General features: G+C 38.7%; 1 protein-coding gene across 1 annotated transcript in view; it reads left to right on the top strand.

Annotated features, from left to right (window-relative positions):
• LOC127623174 (glutamine and serine-rich protein 1-like) overlaps window positions 1-19,525 on the top strand; it is a 33,637-nt gene extending 14,112 nt beyond the window's left edge. Inside the window, exons 4-13 of the mRNA XM_052097481.1 lie at window positions 43-3,537; window positions 3,746-4,002; window positions 6,117-6,233; window positions 9,011-9,144; window positions 10,553-10,773; window positions 13,138-13,275; window positions 13,355-13,452; window positions 16,148-16,294; window positions 16,546-16,641; window positions 18,380-19,525. Of these exons, the coding sequence (XP_051953441.1) occupies window positions 43-3,537; window positions 3,746-4,002; window positions 6,117-6,233; window positions 9,011-9,144; window positions 10,553-10,773; window positions 13,138-13,275; window positions 13,355-13,452; window positions 16,148-16,294; window positions 16,546-16,641; window positions 18,380-18,520 (4,844 nt within the window). The 3' untranslated portion in view covers window positions 18,521-19,525. The remainder of the gene's footprint in view (window positions 1-42; window positions 3,538-3,745; window positions 4,003-6,116; window positions 6,234-9,010; window positions 9,145-10,552; window positions 10,774-13,137; window positions 13,276-13,354; window positions 13,453-16,147; window positions 16,295-16,545; window positions 16,642-18,379) is intronic.
• Window positions 19,526-21,620: the final 2,095 nt, after the last annotated feature.

The raw sequence follows: 21,620 nt of genomic DNA on the forward strand, positions 1-21,620 counted from the left end.
TGTGTAAATGCCACCTGAAATTGACCAAACCTTCTTTTATAGGTGCCAACAGCTCAACAGAACTCTTTCTTACTGGAGGCCTTCATCTATCAGGAACAAATCCAACCCCATCTGCACTCTCGTCCTACCAGCACCCTATTGCCTTTCCTACCAGAAGCTTCACCACTACATCAGCACTTACTCTTCAGGACAGCACTTTGAGCTCGTCAAATGGTCTGTTATCCCCTAACGACTCTCTTCTCCAGCTCAAATCCACCCAGAGCTCTGTGCCAACCGCACTTGCTTTTGACAGCCTTGGTGTTATGGCTCTTGGTGCTGGTCTGCCACCCCAGTCCTCCACATATCGCTCAGCACAAGAGTCTGCCCCACATCTCCTTCAACCTCAGTTCAGCTTGCTGCCCACCATCTTGGGCACCTCCCAGCAGGCCCCTCAGCCTTACGGTGCCCCGGTTTTCTCAGGCTCGATTGAAAGAGCACTACAGCGTGAATGTAGTGTGATCAAGCACCACCAGCGGCCTTCCAGCACCCAGCCGGTCCAGGAGCAGCTCACTGGTGGTGCTCAGCACTCCCTACAGGGTTACCTGCATGATGATAGTGACGTTTCTTATCAACAGGACCCTTCCCCGCACACACCAGTACCCTGCAGCCCTGTGGCTGAACCTTCGCATACTGTTAATGGCAGTATGCAGCAGAAGACTTCTCAAGCAGCACTGCAGCAAACTCAGGCCTACACTACTTCTGTTCCCTCCCCTGTGTTTTCTGGGTCTTCTGGAATAAAGGTTAAAGATGGCTCTTCCAAAATGGCTCAACATACCAGTGAGAGCACAGACACTCATGCCCAGGCAAGCTCTCCAGGCCTGCAGCATCAGAGCTACACCTTCTCAGCCCTGAAACAAAACTCGGTGATTGCTAGCCAGTTGCAGCCTTACACATCCGCACATCTGCTTCCAGGGCTGGTGTCTGTTAGCGCCTCACATGCTTATGTCACCTCTCAAAGCAACCTCAGCCAAATACAAGCCTTCTCTTCTAGTTTACCTGAGAAGCTACCTTCAATTTACAAGACTGTTTCGTCATTTGCTAGTCAGTCTGGAGCTGAGACATCTGTGAGCCAGAATCTTATTTATTCTTCTAGTCAACAGCAGGATTTTCCAACTCCAGGAAACAGGGAAGGGTATGAGACACAAGTGCAAACACATTGCATGGGAAGTCCTTCTCAAAGCTACTCTTCCAGCCACTCTCAGGGCCCGGCAACCATTAGTTTCTACACCCAGGGGCCAGCATCTACTTGCATTCCCTCGCAGAACTTTGTGTCGGATCAACCCCTAACCCCAAGCCCAACCTTCTCACCCAGTCATGCCCGGACTTCATCATCCACTAACCCAACCCAGGACTATATTCTAATGCAGTCTTCAAGTAGCAAGACTGATAGTGCCCTAATACAACACAATTACTTATTATCTGTCCCGTCATCAGCGTCTCCTGCCACTCACACGCAAGCCTTACCGAACGACCAGTCTTCGGTTGAGTTGAAGCCAGCCTATGGCAAAAGTGAACAAGATGAACAAATGTTTCTCTCCTCCAAAGAGGGCTCTGGAGAGCTTCCTATTGAGGATGTGCAGGCGTTACAGAAAGGCTCTATTGGGAGTTCACCTAAAACCCTTACACGCAATGAAATTGGGGAGCAGAACAATGATGTGTATGTCCTTTCAAAGATAGAAGACAGACAAAACACTCAAAGTGTAATTCGTAGTAACTCCCGGTCTGAGGAGCAGATCATAGGCATAACACATTTGGAAACAACAAAAGAAGAAAGGATGATTCCTCCAAGACAACTTGCTCAGCTAGTTACCAGTGCCAACACTCCCACTGACCCAAAGAGTAACCCTTTGTTGATGCACTCCACCCATGCACCTTTGAGAGCTGACCAGCTGAAACAGCAAACACTGCTTCTGAAAGAGTCTAGCTCTCAGCAGCAGAACCATCAGAATCGTATCAGCAGAGTTCAGCAGGCAGATCACAGACAGCTGTCTGAGGACCAAACGCAGTTTATTCGAGTTCCCAGTGCCCAAGTTTTGCTGGAGCCATCTCACATGATTGTCCTTCAACAGCCTGTGTTCACCTCAGGACAGAATCAACCCAAGCAGACAATGTACATGCAGTCTGTACCAGTCCAGTATCTCCAAATGAATAGCGACACCATAAGTTTGACTGTTAATGGGCATCACAACCACCAAGTCCTCAACTACGCAGAGTCCACTAAACAGAACCCACCTAAAAAAGACAACTTTGGCCAATTAAATTCTCATGAAGCAAAGCAGAACTTTCCCCTAAGTTCTGTATGTTTTCCTGAGTCCATGCTATTGGCAGATGAGAGGCACATCCTCTCAAATGTAGATGACATTCTGGCTGCTACTGCAGCTGCCTGTGGCGTCACACCACAGGACTTTGTCAAATCCACATCCTCTGATGGAGAATTGTCATCAGTTGCCAACGCTACAGATTCCAAGTGCCATTTTCAGACCGTTGAGAACAGACTTAATAGTTTCCCTTCTCAGAATATGAACATCTCTAACTCACAAACAATGACTATAAATGGTGCTCAAATGTCGTACCCAAAAGAGGTGTTTATGCCCTCAAACTCTCATAACCAGCAAAATGATAGCAACAACTCTGCCCAAGAGAGATCCGAAAATGTAGCAAACTCCCATGTGAAAAACAACCTGTTGCCTAAAGAACATTTTGTGAACTCTGGCAATGACTCTGCTCTGAATGCTAATGGACTTAGTATTAGCAATACAATCTCCTCTGAATTTCAGTTGGCTGGCCAGCAGTATAACCCATCAGGACATGTGAAAACTGAAAAGCCATCAAATAATAAGGCCCACCCAAAGGGAACAGAAGGCATTAAAACAGATAATGGCCCCTTTGAACCTCCCACTGGTGGTCTTCCAAAAAAGCGATCCAAATCAAAAGGTTTATCTAAGCAAACTGTTGAGGATGAAAATGGTCTACCCAAACCTCAGAAGAAGGGCTCCCAAGCTAAGAGACAGAATTCCTATGCTAGTGATGCAAGTTCAACCCCCGCCTCAGAAGGTTGCCACGATATCTACCAACAGCAGGAGAGGATGCGTCAGAAATTAAGGGAGGTTGAGGAGAAACAGCCAGAAGTTAAAACTGGATTCTTGGGCTCCTTCCTGGACTTCCTTAAATCCGGACCCAGACAGCCCCTTTCATCTCCACCAATACGGTCACCTAGTCGCTCTAGAAAGCCTTCGGTCTCTAAGAGGCCTCCTCATCCATTATCCATACTTATACCTCTCAAACCTCCACCTCCTTCAACCCCATTGATGTCTCCAGACTCTCATAGTTTAATTTCTACAAAGCGAATTGATGAGGATCTTCAGAGGAATCTGGAAACACTGCCATCGTTTTCCTCTGATGAAGATGATTCAGTGGGGAAAAACCGAGATCTTCAGAAGAGCATCACTTCTGCACTCTCATCTTTAGATGAGCCCTCAGACAAAAAACTAAAAATAGGTATGGAGGCTGCTAACTTATGTTTGTGTTATTCTTCCATTTGAACACGTTGATTGTTTTCATTGTTAATGCTGAGTCACACATTTTCATATATTTAAAGCTCATTCATGTCTCCAAATCGCAATTCTATACTGGTTTTGACATTTACTTTGGGATTGTGACAACACTAGTTAATATTCTCCTGTTTCAAAAAAAACAAACCTTTTAGATGACAACACAAAGCAAGTTCAGGCCTCTAGCATGCAGCCTACCAATGCGAATCCACAGGAACAACTGAAAGCTGTGCAGAACATGTCTGCTGAGGAATTAGTAAAGGATGTCCTGCCTGACAAGCTAGCTATGCAACTGACCACTGTTGCTATCGAGGGCCTGACTGACGAGGAGCTCTCAGATAGTGGTGGGGAGGGCATGTACCGGGAGCGGGATGAGTTTGTGGTTAAGAATGAGGACATTGAAAGGCTGAAGGTATGTTTATGTATATTAGGCACAAGCTTGTAATTAGCGGTGTTTACTTAGACATGCATCACTAGCTACTGTATGTTTCCATTCCAGTTGTCTATTTAATTTAGTTATCGACCGATATGGGTTTTTGAATGTGCGATGCTGATATCCAGAGAGCCGGGTGACTGATACAATGCCTATATATCACAATTTAATATAGTTAATAACATAAAAATAAAATGGCTAAATAATGAATAAACTCTTATTTAGCACTATATTTACTCAATTTCACCCTAAACTTGAACTTTTAATAATACAAAATATAAAGTATTGTATTTTAAATGGTAAAGCAGTTTCTTCGGATTTCTGTTTTGTCATTCAATTTTAATAATTAATTTGCACACGAAGAAATTAATATATTAGGAAGAAGGAAAGAACATTATACACAGTAGTCCAGCAACCATGGATGGCTTGTGCGCATTGACAAACAAATTTTCTTAAAAAAAAAAAAAAATTACAGAATCAAATACAATGCATAGTGAATAAGACATTAACTTATAGCACACGTGAAGCGCAGTTACTTTGAAGTTTTTGATCCTGAAGTTTTGATTCTGGCTGATAGAATATGTATTTCAGATGAAGATATTAGATAAGTGCTCGACGGGGAGAAAATGCTGGATTTTTGTGAGGTTTGTGAATTACATCTGTTTAAACAAGATATGCGCATATTTGCAAACGGTATATGATATTTGTTTTATTGATATTTGCCTTTTTATCATTAGACAAGACAGTTAAATGTTACAGGGAACTGTTGAGGATAGAGAGGGAGAATGAAACAGGCAAGCAATTTGACATTATGAGCTCAAACGGGTCTGCCGCCGCTCTGATATGCGGACCGTTTATGTAACCCCGGTAGTAACACGATGGCACGTAAAAACAAAATGAACCGTGACTGGTCGTTTACATGTCTCAGTTGCTTCATATGCAAGCAGGCGATTTTCGGGGCCCTCAAGAAACAAATCGGCTAGATGGGAAAATTTACCAGCCGATGCGATAATTTCAAAAGTCAGAATATCGGCCAATTTATCGCCTTGGCGATATATTGGTGGACCACTAATTTCATTAATGCAAAAAATCTGAAAATAGCAAAAACTGTTTGCAACCAAAGCAGTATTTCAATCCATGTATTCAAGGAACAGAATAGTAATTTCTGGAGAAATTGCCCCAAAATATGTAATGAAAATGGAAAGAACTGTGGCTATTTTATTAAATGTAATAAATTACTTGTAGTATAGAGTGTGCAGACAAACTCTGACAAACCTAATGTTTGCTAATGTCAGCGGCAAAAGATTTATGTCTGAAAGTGAAAGTGTGTCAGGTAGTTCTGGGAGCTAATAGTAACCAATCATTTTGTTGCAGGCTTTGGCATTTCAGAATAGCCAAAACAACCAGAATAACATGTTATGCGATGATACTGAAGATATTCTTTGAGCAAATTATGTATTGACATGGCGTGTTGAGGCTTAGTTAAATGACTTTTTTGAAGTATATCTAGAGTATATTTCTATATAAATTCTAAGGGAATATATTCTGTGAAGTGTTTCCATCATAGTTTATGCGCATATCATCTCGATGAATAAAAAGTGTATCCACCTTGATCGAGTGATTGTGTAAGTCTTTTATTTGCATTTTGTAAACTTTATTTGAATAATCCAGCATTTTTTATGCAATAACCCAACATTCGCATAAAAAATATGTGCATGGAAACCCAACTACTATTACTATTGCTCATTCTTGGGGGTTAGGGATTTGAACACCTTAGCAACCACATAGGAACGCACTGTCAACCTCGCACAACACCGTAGCATCGTGGTGTCTACTTTTGCATGGACTAGCGCCACTCACATTTTCTTCGGTAAATGTTAAAATCTACTTTAATCATTTTATTGCCTTTTATTGTTTTTTCTGTCAAGCCAGTGATTTTGTACTTTGTGTATCAGATGAGGCTGGGCAATTATTCCAAATATTTTCACCCACCTCCTGTCAACTATTACAGACATTAGGCAGACTGTTTTATCAGGCTCTGTCTCTAAAGCCTTTGATCTACTTTGTGCCCTGTTGTATGTTTTTGGGTGCAGATCACCTTGAAAGCAGGGGTGGAACCACCAGCAATCTGGAAGGTTCAGAAAGCCCTGCTGCAGAAATTTGTACCAGAACTAAGAGATGGGAAGCGAGTGTTCTTTGCCACCAACAGTGTAAGTGCTAATACGGAACATGAATATATGTGGCAACAGTATGTGCTGTCTTTTTTGTGCTGACAGTAAATTTGTCTTAAAATCTGGTTTGATCTTCATCTATTTACAGTAATGTACAAACACAATCAGATTTTATCTAATAACATGCAAATTATTGGTTAGTCTTTTACATACTAAATACATCATTCAAACTTTCACAGTGTAGATTGGAAAAAGTATGTGAACCCCTAGGCTAATGATGACAACAAAAGCTAATTAGAGTCAGGATTTGGCAAACCTGGCATCCCACTAATGTAACACATTTGGAGGAGTGGTTAGAACTAGGGCTGGGTGATTAAAAATTATATTTATTGTGATAAAAAAAATATGCAATATTGATTATAAGCTTTTGAGTAATTGTTTTATATTTAGCCTATGTTCTACATCTAGACGATAAGATGCATGTCGCTAAAAACGCAAGCAGCTCAGCTTTCTCAGACTGTATGAAGTTATTAACTTTAGCTTCTTTGCAAATGGTTAGGCTACAACGGTCACCGCCATCTGGGTCCAGACCCCAAATTGATTCCATCCGGACCGCATGACATTATGATAAAGTTTGCACCCTCTTATCGTCTCTAGTGAGCAGCACGACAAAGCAAAAGCTCTGATCTTTCTGCACTGTGTCCTTGAAAAAATGTATCTAGCCCTGAACACGCTTCACTAATGCCCTGTCCCACTCTGCACACGTTACCCCTTCCCCGCATGTGAGTAGACATGAGGTGCTGCAAGTTAACATGTTTCCAAATGGCTTTTAGACCATAACGTTTTTTCCTTCTAAATTTAGCTAAAGTAATGTAATCAGCATGTTGCGAGCCTTTAATTATAAACAAATAGATTTCTGTTCTAATTTTGTGAAAATGTATCCAATGTCATCATCTCTGGCATGGATGACATGGAATTACTAGTTGATAGTCATGTAATTCAAACTTTAATAAAAATATAAAAATGCTCCATTCAGTCTGTTAAATTTTCAACATTTTCTCGTACAGTATCATTCCTCAGTCACAAGGGCTTCTATGCCCCCATATTTGGGTATCTGAATGTAAAGAAATGTAAAAATATATGATTTGAATGTAAAAATACTCCTACAAATACTGGACTGTTGCCGTTATGCTTCAAAACAAACAGATTAACTTTTAACATTCATATCCAACTGCACTCAATTTATAAACTCTTTATAATATTTAAATATTTTTATAGAAAAGCCCTCAGACCCCAGTGCTTTGGCTTTCTCTGAGCCCCCAATGCCGTTTTGTAGAGACTATTTTGACTGTGTATGATTATTTGTATATTCTTATTTGTATTTTCTTCTTTTAATTAAAAGAAATGTGTAATTGTGTATGTATATTGTGATAAATATCAAAATCGAACGATTTAAAAAGAACATTGGGAAAATATTTTTGCCTATATCGCCCAGCCTTAATTTGAGCTACTTTGATAACAAAAATTACTCAAAAGTTTTGAGTTTGCTATTCACAAGAAGCATCTGCTGACGTGACCCTGCCTCACAAAAAGAGAGATCAGAAGGCCTACGATCAACAATTATTGCTTTGCATTAAGCTGGAAAGGGTTACAAAGTTGTCTTGATGAGCTTAGATATTCATCTGTCCACAGTTAGACAAATTGTCTAGAAAAGTAGATTATTTAGTACTGTGGCTAATCTCCCTAGAAGTGGCCTTCCAGCAATGATGACTCAAATGGCACACCTCAGAATACTCAGTGAGGTAAAAAAAGAACCTTCGAGTGACAGATTAAGAAGGAATCATTGTAACTGGTTCATGAGTCTACAATTCTGAAAACATTAATCGAGCATGGTGAACATGGACGGACACCACGAAGGGAAGCCACTTTTTTCCAAAACATTGCTGCGCCTGAAGTTTGCCAAAGACCACCTTGACACTCCACAATGCTACTGGGGGAAAATAAGCTGGTGGACTGATGAAAAGTTGAATTGTTTGGAATAACACGCAGCACTACGTATGGTGTAAATATGGCACTGCATACCAACATGAAAACATTATCCCAATGGTGAAATATGTTGGAGGGAGCATCATGATTTGGGGCTCCTTTGCAGCTTCGGGGCCATCAGAGGGAAAATTAATTACCAAGTTTAGCAAGATATCCTACAGGATAATGTCAGGATGGCTGTGCGCCAGCTGAAGCTCAGTAGAAGTTGGGTGATGCAGCAGGAGAATCACCATCAAAGTAAATCCACTAAAGAATGGATTAAAAAAAAAGAAAATCCAACTTTTGGAGTGGCCCAGTCAGAGCCCAGACCTTAACCCAATAGAGATGCTGTGGATGGTGTGGAATGACCTCAAGGGAGCTGTTCACACCAGACATCTAAGAATACGCCTGAGCTGCTAACCAGTTCTGTAAGGAATAATGGTTCAAAATTCCTTCTGAACGTTGTGCAGGTCTAATCCGCAGCTACCGGAAACACTTGCTTGAGGTTATTTCTGCCAAAGGAGTATCGACCAGTTATTAAATCCAAGTGTTCACTTACTTTTTCCACAGTACTGTGAGTGTTTCATGGGATGTGTTCAATAAAGACATGAAAGATTATAATTGTTTGTGTGTTGTTCACTAAAGCACATTGTGTTTGTCTATACTTGTGTCTGATGAAGATGAGATCACATTTTATGACCAATTAATGCAGAAAAGCAGCTAATTCCAAAGGGTTCACATACTTTTTCTTGCCACTATGTATTAAAGGTAGTGTCACATTCTCTTTACAGTATTTGGGGTACTTTGGTGATGCTAAGTACATGTACAGGAGAGTACATGTCAAATTTCTTGACACAGTCAACAAGCGGGAATATGTTCGAGTCTGCAGCAGGAAACCAAGAAGCAAGATCATGCATTCACTGAGGTACAGACTTGTACACCTGTGTCACATTCTGGCTCAACTTTGATGTTTTTAAACTTATGGGGGTAATTTTTTTCAACATCTAATACCAAGATTGTTTTACACAATCAGTTAAAAAAAAAGTTTGCCCTCAAATGCAAATATAATTTGAATATTTTATTGAGGTCTCTGAAAAGTGCAATTTTTGTAACCACAAAATAAGGTACTTCAGATGTTGGAAAAAATGATACAGATAATAATATAAAAAGTAAAATCACACACAAGTGATCATCAATCATTTGATTACAGCTTATTTTTCAGTTTAATCCAATTCAAATTGCTTATATACCCATGACATGTTTCTAAATATCCGTGCTATCCGCTACAACTTCCACAGTTGTAATGAAAAATTCTGTTACAGTTAACTGGGATGACTGTTAGTAAGTGTGTTGATGTGTAAAGTCTTATAACTGATGCTAGTGCTGGGCAGCAGGTGATTTCGTGTTCCCTCGTTAGTGCTGTTCAGGATGTCGCCGTTGTCAAGATGTTTCACATTGATGGTTGAACTGCTCCATCGTACTTTTAAATAGCAAATTCTCATGTAAAATTCAAATGGGTCGCATGCACAATGATATCGATGGAAGTCTGAATTAATTGCCCATGTGAGCCGCACTGCATTTGTCACGAGAGCTCACATTTTAAGGAGTGCCCGGTTGACGTGCTCTCACTGATCCTGTCACTGGTCTGGAGCTCGCGTCTTGCGGGAAGCCTGGTTGACACGCACATGGATAGCAAAGCACAATTTGGCTTCACAGACCCTGCGCACATCATTGTCCCACATGAAAAACATATTTAGTGCTCGTAAAGTGAAATGAATGTAATAAGGGTGCTTTATAACCTGATGGAAATGCATACAGATGTGGCTGACATGAGAGTATTAAAATAAAGGTGCATCTTAAAATGTCTAAATCGATGTTACGTGTTTTTATCGATAACATTGGAACGTTGGTTTTTCGATCAATGCATCGATCCAGATCGATGGATTGTTACACCCCTTAGATGTAAGAGCAAATATATATATATATATATATATATATATATAAATGGACAACAAAAACAACAGCTCAGATGAGTTTGCAGTACTGTTCTCTTCAATGTCAAGCTGACCCACAGGCCACTATTGTGCAATCCCACTCAGCCAAATATTTTTCCATGGAACTTCATTCTCATGCCAGACACTCTTTAATATGAACAATCAACTTGCAGTAAACTTCATAGTCAATATTCTGGTTTTACTAAGAGTAATAATGTCATTTCAATTCATGTTTATTTGTATTGCACTTTTGAAAATGCAAATCTTTCCAAAGAACCTTAATAGAATAGGTCCTTATAAAAGCATCTGATTATTTTTATATTTGTTTCATATACACAGAGGCTTCCAGACTAAAGCTCTTCTAGCCCAGCGATTCACTGCTGTGACCGTATCAGATTCTCCCACACAGAAAACAGCACAACTGAAAGCTCTATCTAAACCCAGACCCAAGCAGCCAAAAGCCAAGGCAGAACCTCCTCCCAAAAAGAGAAAGAAATGGAAAGAGGAGTTTACGACATCTCCCTCTGACTCTTCACCAGAGGCTGTGAGTGAGGATGATGGTGAGACATTTTACAGCGGTCATACCTGCCCTCTTGATATTTTACCATGGATTGCTTGTACATGCTTAGCATATTGATATATTTTTCAGATGCTGGAGATGACATATTTAGTGTTCAAATCTGCAGATTTTGCAACAATTAAGCACAGAAATTGTGATAACTAAAGTGCCCTTAGAACACTTGACTATCAAATTTTACAATAACAATTATGGATGAATATTGTCAATGAAAGATTTAGTGACCGCAAATCCCTTGATGATTGTTTATTTTTTCACCACTAGAGGCCGCTATTTAGAGATGGGCGTTATTTTGAATACTCGCAATATAATCGCGATGATTTTGCCGATGAATAAAAATAAGCAATATGTGCTTTTTATTTTGCCTTTAACTTTCTTAAAAATTGCATCATGTAGACTAATTTCACGATACTTTATGGCTGCACAATTAATAAATATAACATAAAAATGGCAATATGGTCATATGTGATTATTAAACCGCAAAAGGCTGCTATTATAGAAAGATAAACATGATCTGTGTGTGCTTCAGAATAAACCAGTGATGCCCTGATCTGTGTGGCACACGTGGGGCTAATAATATTTTCAGCGCTCAGAGCAGTTCAAGTGTATTGTAAAATCAAAGTATTGAAGGTTCAAGCATTCACAACATTCCAAACATTAGTAACCCCTATAAGTCATTATACAATTCTCAATCACAAAGTTTCACGAGCGGAATATTATAAACTATCAAATACACACAGCACTTCAAGTGACAAAATGAAAGCTCAGGTAAATAGGACAGTAATGTATTACTTGTGTATATATAACAAAACTAATCCTAAAAATAATAATGATAATTCAGTATTATATTATAATAATAAAATTGACTGGGTCACACAGTAATAATTAAGTATTATGCAGTATTCAACTGGGTTTAAAAAATGAGTGAGTGAAGTAGTTTTTGCACATCTTGTTTTTGTGTGAAGGTAAATAATGCTTTTTATAAACCCACTTTGTATCATTGTATATGGAATATACATATAAAAGTGCATCAATGAAAATGATTGGATCTAATTCTCCCTTGTGCTTATTTTGTGTAAAACTCTGGGGAAGCCTGTCTTTATTATTTTTAAATACATTTTTATTCAATGTCTTTTAATAAAATGAATCTACAGTGGCTGGATGAAATGATGGTTCCTCTCATTTAAAATAAAATCACATTTGAGCCATTTCAGAGCAAATACATGATTATATATATATTGAATATCATCAATCGGATGAAAATATCCAGATATAATTGTTGTTTCCATATCGCCCAGCCCTACCGCTAATATTAGATTAGATTCAACTTTATTGTCATTGTGCAGTGTACAAGCACAAAGACAACGAAATGCAGTTTGCATCCAACCAGAAGTGCAAAAAAGCAGAAAGGTGCAATGTGATAATCATGTGTAGACAGGTGGTGCAAAGGCAGGACAAGAAATATATTTCAGTGTTATAAGAGCAGAATAAATATGGCTATGTAAAATGAGCAGTGTATGAACAACATGTACAGATATGTGCAATGTAGTAGCAGTGACATTTAAATAGAAGTAAGAATAATAAAGATATATGTAGTGTATTAGCAGACTATATAATAAGAAAAACAGAGTAAATATGGATATTCTGTATGAACCATATAGACAGATATGTACAGTATGTACAACTATGTGCAGTGTGGTAACATTATAAGATACAAATTAGCCTAGTTGTGGCATAAATGGGCACTAAATCACAATTTGCAAACAAGGTTTGAACATTTGATCAAATTGAAGTTCACGGCTTTTTATGTACAAATTTAAGGCTATGTATTGGATCAATACAGGTAAACGGCATATTCTGCGACTACGCATTACGGAGAGCTTACGACGTACTAGCTAAGTATTGCCTTGAGAGCAGGTGGTGGAACCAAATTAAGCTCTGACTTTGTTACAAACTAATTAGCAGTTACAAAGCCCTTAGTGTGAACTTTACATCCCAACTTACGTGAGAATTTAATCACAGCTGGTGCAAGATCACCCTGCCAGGGTTTATTTGACAGGTATACAGCCGACTGTGTGACAGGTCTTTTTTAAAAACTGTATAATGACACCTCTTGATGTAGATGCAGCATCACGCATAGGCAAAAGTTTTTCAGTTATGATGCTCTACAGTATATTTGTCTAATTTTTGGAGGCTTATTTGTCTCCCATTCTTAATTTATTAAACTGACTGTGTCTGATATTTATTTGTCCGTCTGTGTTTTAATTGATCTGTTGGTCGATCTGTTGCTATTGTCGCTCTCTCATCCTTTTATCCTATACTATCTATCCCTATCTCTCGTTTTCAGAATTTACTCCTCCGGTTCCGTTCGCCGCCCGTTTCCTGAACACCAGAACAATGAAGGAGACCTTTAAGAGCTTTGTAGAGCTTCTGATCAGTGTAGTCCTGGACGCAGATGTCATGAATGCACTAGAGAGAGAAAACGGTGAGAAATATAGGATGAAAATATCTGCTCTGTAACAGGAGTGTCATATAAGGAAGCTGATCCATCTGATTTTATGCAGATGAGCTGCTGCTTCCTCAAATGAAGAGGGTTGATGGAATGATCAGGGACAACAGGCGGAGACTGCTGCCAAAACTGTGCATGGGTCAGATCTTTAAAGTGAGTTCACGAGTCATCGTTTTCCATTTCGCATACAGTATAACAGACTGTATATTGCAGTCAAGGTAATTCTTTTATGTGAACATGTGAATCAGAAAAAGGTTTTAACTGAGCTCAGTTTAAAGGCCCCTTCTCACTTTCTATTAAATTGAAGAATGAATGGGTGTGGCGTCATATAGAACAAAATCTGGCCAAAAAGGTGTTTTTGAGTTTGTTTCGTTGATTTGTAACTGGACGTGGTTAATCACTTGACCGTCGAGACTATCGCTGAGTCCATGGTTCCACCAAAAAAAAAGCACATCAAAACTGTTAGAAACCAATCTTTCTGTTGCCGAAGTGGGGTCTTGTGTTCTCGTCAAGTGACCAGAGAGGTTCTTTTACTGAAGAACTAAGACAACAAGCTGGTCTGAACGTTTCATCGCACTCAGCTGTGTGTGTCATCACAAATGCTGATCTTAATCTGTAGTGATCCTTTCACAAAGCTTTTTTCCTGCTTTTTTTCCCTACATTAAAATGACATCAGAAAGCTGAGCCACAACATTCTGTTTATATTGAACGTAATTTCTTTACGCTGGAAGCTGCATATGAACATACGTGTTCTTCATCAAGCCTCGATGGGATTAGTACACGTTATCACACTTTCAGAAGGTAAAGTTACTCCATGAATCACGTCCTAATTGCGTTTTCACACCTGGCTTGTTTGGAGCATTTGTTTTGCAACCTGAACCATTTTCTCCCTTGGTTGGTTTCATATAGGCACAAATTAACACGCAATCGCACTCAGATCCACACTAAAACAATCTGTCTGAGACCACTTGGATGGGGAAGAAATGTGTAGGTCAGCTCATCACTGGAACTCATCTAAACGTAGATATATAATTTTGGCGACTATATTAGATATAGGTCAATCTTCACGATCACTTCTCTCTTTTAAATAGTGTCAGAGGGTGATGTCAGAATTTTTGACTGATTAAAAACTTGGCTTCTGGGGCCTGGGTAACTCTGCGAGTAAAACGCTGACTATCACACCAGACGTCGTGAGTTGAGTGACTCCAGTCAGGTCTCCTAAGCAACCAAATTGGCCCGGTTGCTAGGGAGGGTAGGGTCACGTGGGGTAACCTCCTCATGGTCGCTATAATGTGGTTCTCGCTCTTGGTGGGGCGCGTGATGAGTTGTGAGTGGATGCCGCGGAGAATAGCGCAAAGCCTCCAAACGCTTCTCCTTGCATTGTGCATGCAAACCTCATGTCTCCACGGTAACGCGCTCAACAAGCCATGTGATAAGATGCACAGGTTGATGGTCTCAGATGCGGAGGCAACAGAGATTCATCCTCCGCCACCCTGATTAAGGCGAGTCACTATGCCACCATGAGGACTTGGAGTGCAGTGGGAATTGGTCATTCCAAATTGGTTGAGGAAAAAAAAACATGGCTTCACTCTTTCTGTGTGCGTGTCTGCAAGTGTGTGGGCGTGGGAGGGATAGAGAACTCTGTGACCCTGCAGGTACTTTTCAATGCAGAAATAATGCAAAAGCAACTAATGACAGATACAAATAACCACAATGGAAATTTTAGCATTTTGATCCATTGTAAAATGTAACCTTGTAAAAGCAAACAGAACCATGAAGAAACTGCAACATTGTGACTATTTTAGCCCTGTTTCGGAACAAATCAAGCAAGCCACAGGTCTAAAAAATAAATCACTCTATTACAATTGTTTAGGTTCAAGCTGGTGCAAATTTGCCTAAATCTGTACGATTGCTCGTGTAGAGACATTTTCCAAGAAAATGTCATGCCATTTTTGTATTTATTTTTTAATGTTGTTAAATTACCGGTAGTCTAAAAATGAATCAAATCTACTCAGATTCTCTTAAGTGTCCGTTCATTGTTTTGTTTGATATGCTGCTTCACTCATGTGCCTTATGCAGCCAAAGCTTTTCACACAAAGATCTATGCCTATCATCATTCTTTTGTCTGTATTCTACCCATTAACACTTTGCAGTAGTATCAGTGTCATCATAAATGACAAAATCAGAGTGTAATCAGTGCATATTATGGCTGCGTGTAGCGTGTTAGTGTCATGAATGCACAATGTAAACATTACAAATTACACATTATCTACTGCATACCTGTATATTTTACTTTAAATCATCATCGAGTGGTTATAACAGCTTCTTTTACTGATCTTGTGTGAATTGTTCTCATAGAATGAAGCATACAGTCATTGAAAACACATTTTAATGTCATAGTTGATGTTTACATGTAGACCTCCTATATAAATGTTCCTCTAAACACCACTTCCAACAGTGTGGCTGGTGTCTGAATGTTCGCAAACAGTTTGCCGTTGCTCAGCTGTTTCGAACTTCTTTTTATCTCGGAGTGAAGAACAAAGAAGAGCTTTGTCGGGAGTGTGCCAGGGCCTTAAATTAAATTTCTATCTGATTACTGTGAGAAAAAATGTCATGGTAACAAGACAGCAAATACAGCTCTTCGTATCCACAAAACATTTGTTCAGATCACTTGTGATGCACATCTGCAGTCGTATTGAATTGATCCGGAATGATGAAAATCAGTGCATGTAAATATAGTTGCTGATATGTTTGCATTTGGTTTCAGGACATATTACACTCAGAAACAATGAAGTCTCTTGTTGGTTAGAAGTGATTTGTTACAGTGTTTCTCTACTTTGCTTGGCAGAATGCATTAGACAGCTTTCCTGAGCTGTCTGTGGTCAACGAGCTGAAAACAGACTGCGAGACCCCCGTCTTTAAAGTGAGGTTAAGTGGGAGGGCATACAACAGGAAAACCATGAAGCCCTCGAAATCCTCCAGCAAACTTCCACTGGTTAGTATTCCAGATCTAGGAGTAGTGTTAAACTTCACATTTCATCTTTCAGTATGTTATATTTCTGCTTATCATCTCCTTTTGGTTTCCTCGAGTACAAGTCAGATAACATGAGGGGGTGAACTATGCCTTTAACAGCTGGTTTGCATTCCTACCACTAGGAGGTATGCCATACAGATTTTTAGCCCCATTTGAGATACAACTAAAAGTCTCTCTATCTGTCTTTATATTTCTGTGTCCTCCTCAATTAGGAATACACAGTGGATCAGCAGACAAAAAAGTGGTTTTCCCTTTATCACTCTCTACAACACTACAAGTACCACACATACCTGATGTGTGTGGAGGAGGTGAGACAGCTGTGTGTGGGTGTGGTTATGGAAGGATAAACTATCTAGAGGTCCTTGTGCCAAGATCTTGGACTCTTTGAAAGAATTTAGTTTTGAATAGTTTAACTTGTATCACAAATCAGTGTTGACATGTGACATGAATTAAATCTCAAATTGTGCAGATTGTGGATGAGATTTTCATGATTTGCAGTTCCGTTTTTTTTTTTAATTAAGTTCTTAATCTCCAACTGGAAAGGAAATCAGAAATGATACTGTGTTTTATACTTGAGAGGTGAGATTTCAACCAATCAATTATTAGACTGAATTTATGCCTCTAAAAAGTCTCTTTGAACACCTTTTACAAGACTTTTATTAAATTTATGTCTGGTTTAAAATATCTGGTATGTTGAAATCTGAAATGATCTCTTTATTTGGCAATAGGCCACTGTTTGCTGTAAATCCAACTAAAAGAATCATTAATTGAACCGTTAAAGGCATAATCAGTGTTCAGTACAAGTTAAAGGGATTGTTCACCCAAAAATGAAAATTCTCATTATTCCAGGTGTGTATGGATTTCTTTGTTCATCAGAAAACATTTGAAGAAAAATATCTCACATTAGTAGGTTCTTTAAAATACAAGTGGATGGTGATTTCTCTTTTGAAGCTCCAAAAATCACAGACAGTCAGCATAAACATCATCAGTACAAGAACAGCTTTTAAAGTAATGTCTTCTAAAGCGGCATGATCGCTTTTGGTGTGAAAAAGATCAATATTTAAGTACTTTTTAACTAGAATCAAATACTTCCGGTAAGCTTCACGACTCACGAGAGAGCTGAGCTCACGTGGTCTCTCATATGACATATTCGCATTGGCATGTTACGGATGTAATCTCACGTTCTCCACCCAGTTGAGACATCCAAGATATGCAACAAACACACCATTGTGAATAACAAACATATACAAATACAGATCTAAACCAAAATTAACAAAGCTTCTGTACAGTGTTCCTCCTACTCACTCGTAAACAGCGCTGCTCTTCCGGCTGTGACACACGTGCGTCAGTTCTCACGTGTCTCGCATGCCGATGTGATTACGTCACATGCACATACTGCTGCTGACCGGAAACGATGATGTAGAGTTAAAAAAAGTAGATAAATATTGATCTTTTTTGTACCAAAAGCGATCGTGTTGCTTTAGAAGGCATTATCTGCTGTATGATGACGTTTATGCTGAGTCGACTGTCTTTGATTTTTGGAGCTTCAAATGTCAAATCACCATCCACTTGCATTTTAAGGACTTACTGCACAGAGAGAATTTTTCTATTTGTCTTCAAATGTGTCCTGGTGAAAAAAGTCAAAATAATTTTTTATGGTAACAATATTATCCCACAAATCCTGTCTGTTGTGCTTAACTTATATTGAACCCTGAATACTCCTTTAAGGAACAGGATTCGTTGAGAGGAATCTGAACCAGATTCATTAAATTCCCGAAACCTGAAGCCATATCTTGGTGCCAGAATACCATAGAGACTTGGAGTGGACTCTTGACTTGGGCCAGTAAGAAATTACATAGAATGTCCTAGTAACCACCCAGAACACCCTATCAACACCCTAAAAAGCACAGTCAGAGCCTCTTAGCAACCACTTAGCAGTGCCGTGGCAATAACCCACAAGTGTGCATAACTGCAAAACTGTACTTTGCATTTGGATAAGAAAGATTAAAGAATGTTTCTCCTTTGTGTTTCTCTCCCATGTCTCAGATTGAGTTGTTGAAGTCTCGGGGTAAAGATTTGGGTCAGGAGCAGATGGTCCAGACCTGCATGGGGAACAGGGTGTGGGTAGAGGGCCTGTTCGATCGCTTCGGGGATCTTCTGACACAGGTGCAGCAGGCCTGCGTTTAAACAGAACATTGCACAATGCTGGTAGACAACCATTTATGGGACAGAGCATTCATAAACTATGTGAATATGCTTTATTAAAGCACTACTGTAGAGAGGACAGAGATAAAGAACTGTGAGATGAGGGAATGCTCTTGATGGTTTTAACAAATGGAAAGAAATAAACCAAAATGGTTGCCTTTTCAGACATCCACAGAGACAATGGACTTAAACTGTGGTTTTACATTTAAACCTGCTTTAAAAAACAAAAACCAAAAAAAACTTAGCTGGCTAAACTAGCTGTAGTTATGTAATTTCTGTACTGAATCAATGCTGGAGTCCTTTATCAATTAGGACCAGAATTTATGATCTTTTATGTGATACAGAGCATCTTGCTGAGAATTTTTAAACCTCCATTTCTGTAATTATGCTTTGGGATGGATGGCTAGGTTATGATAACAAAAAATAATGTATACATAGATATATTTTAAGTAAAACTTTTTTTTTTTTTTTTTTTTTTTACAACTGATTGCCAAATTTATATTTGATCATGTACATTTTGTATAGAGAGCTTGTTTTCAGAAAATTCTCTAATGGATGATTTTGACAGAACATTTACCCTATGTGCTTTTTGAACTCCTTTTGTTATATACATTTGAAGTTGGTGCAATTCTAATACTGCTTTTTATGTTTTGTTGTAATAAAAGGCATTTACTATATCTTTATACTCACTTTAACTATTTTGAATTTTTTTTTCCTCAACATGCATGTTATCTCACAGATAGATGTATTTTTTACAGAAGGAAAGAAAATTGTATTTTGTCCTACATTTAAATATGGCTTATACATTTATATGTCATATGCATATTGTAAACTTTACAATGCATAGAATGTTTCTTTATTTGGTGATATTGAAAGTTTGCCACGATTTTAAACGGATTACTGTGCTGACAGCATTGAATTATTATTTTTATTTTCTGGTGTAACACACACTACAATGTTTTTGCTGATGTGAAAATAAATGTACTATTAAATGAGAACATTGAGTGAGGATTTCATTTAGATATTACTCGATAAGTTGCTTGCCATCACTCACAATACACTTAAGAAAATCAGTGCTTTAAAGCTTACTTTTTTTAAAGTGTTTGAAACACTGGTGGAGTGATGTTGGGTTTTCAGTGGCTCATTCTGATATCTAGAGAGTCAGGGTGGCCATTGACTGATCTAATACTGATAAATCTCTTAGGGTAAGTTTTATTAGTGCAAGTAAATTTCTGCATAACCACATACTTTGAAATCTAGGCAAAAAAAAAAAAAATAAGATGCCGAGCGTAAAATGAAGATTTTCACAATTTTTCCCTAGAAAGAAAAATGTTTGCACCAATAGCAGAGCGTGTTGTCACACGTAAGTGGAGTAAGTTGTCACAATGGAACCTGCCATTGAACTAGTTCATGTTAACATTAGGGAGGACACGTCCCTCTATTAGCCCACCTTCAGAACTACAGTTGATGTCAGAAGTTTGCAGGCTTGCAAGCTGAAGAACACCATCCAAACCATGAAGCTTGGGGGTGGCAGCATCATGTTGTGGGGGTGCTTTGCTGCTGGAGGGACTGGTGCACTTCACAAAATAGGTGTCATCATGAGGAAGGATAAATATGTGGATATATTGAAGCATCAGCAAAAGACATCAGCCAGGAAGTTTAAGCTCAGTCTCAAATGGGTCTTCCAAAAGGACAATGACCCCAAGCATACCTCCAAAGTTGTGGCAAAATGGCTCAAGGACAACAAAGTCAAGGGATTGGAGTGGCCATCAGAAAGCCCTGACTTCAATCCGATAGAAAAGTTATGGGCAGAACTGAAAGTGTGTGCGATCAAGGAGGCCTACAAACCTGACTCCGTTACACCAGTTCTGTCTGGAGGAATGGGCCAAAATTCCAGCAACTTATTGTGAGAAGCGTATGGAAGTCTACCCAAAATGTTTGACCCAAGTTAAACAATATAAAGTCAATGCTACCAAATACTAACAAAGTGTATGTAAACTTTTGACCCACTGGGAATGTGATGAAAGAAAAGCTGAGATAAATTATTCTCTCTACGATTTCAATTTCTTAAAATAGTGATCCTAACCGACCTAAGACAGGGAATGTTTTATATGATTAAATGTCAGGAATTGTGAAAAACTGAGTTGACTTGGTACTGTATATGTTGGTATATTTGGCTAAGGAATATGTAAACTGACTTCAACTGTAAATATACACCTCAATTTAATTATATGCCAGAATTTAAGCTCAATCGACAGCATTTGTGGCACAGTGTTGATTACTACAAAAAATTAATTCAACTCATCCCTTTTCCTTAAAAAAAAAAAGCTAAAATTTAGATTTCAGTGAGGCACTTACAATGGAAGTGAATGGGGCCAATTTTTGGAGTGTTTAAAGGCAGAAATGTAAAGCTTATAATTTTATAAAACACTTACATTCATTCTTCTATTAAACTCATTAATTATTCGAGCTGTAGAGTTGTTTAAATGGTCATTTTTAGTTGTAAAATTGCATATAACTTTACACAGAAAAGGTTAGTAAGTTATTTTATCACACTAAAATCTTGCAAACATGCATATTGTTTACGTCTTGTGGCTATACTTTTGAAACCGTGATTATTTTTACATTTACGGATTTGCCCCCATTCACTTCAATTGTAAGTGTCTCACAGTAACCCAGATTTGACTTACAATTCACTAACAATATTTGAAAACAGAAAATACTGTTCATTTTCCATTATATAGGATGTCTGTAGATTGTGAAATCGGCATAATAGGGACTTCCTATTGCTAATTGGCCGAGCTGGCACAGCTATCAGCCACCCTGATTGCACACATTCGTCTCCGAGATGTCTGTTTTAGAGCGTTTCATCTGGAAAGCATCACATTCTATTTATCATCTGCTAATCATCTTAAAAAGATCAGATTTTCAAACTTTATAAATCGTAATGTCTTACTGACTTCCAAGAAGAATTATCTTATAGACGTATTGCAGGTGAGCAAACTACTCAAAAAATACGTCTACCAGATGTAAACACGCTCATCAAATAAACGTCTGGGTGATGTAAGTGTGCTATCAGGGC

This window comes from Xyrauchen texanus, chromosome 29 (assembly GCF_025860055.1).
Source record: "Xyrauchen texanus isolate HMW12.3.18 chromosome 29, RBS_HiC_50CHRs, whole genome shotgun sequence".
Classification (NCBI taxonomy): domain Eukaryota; kingdom Metazoa; phylum Chordata; class Actinopteri; order Cypriniformes; family Catostomidae; genus Xyrauchen; species Xyrauchen texanus.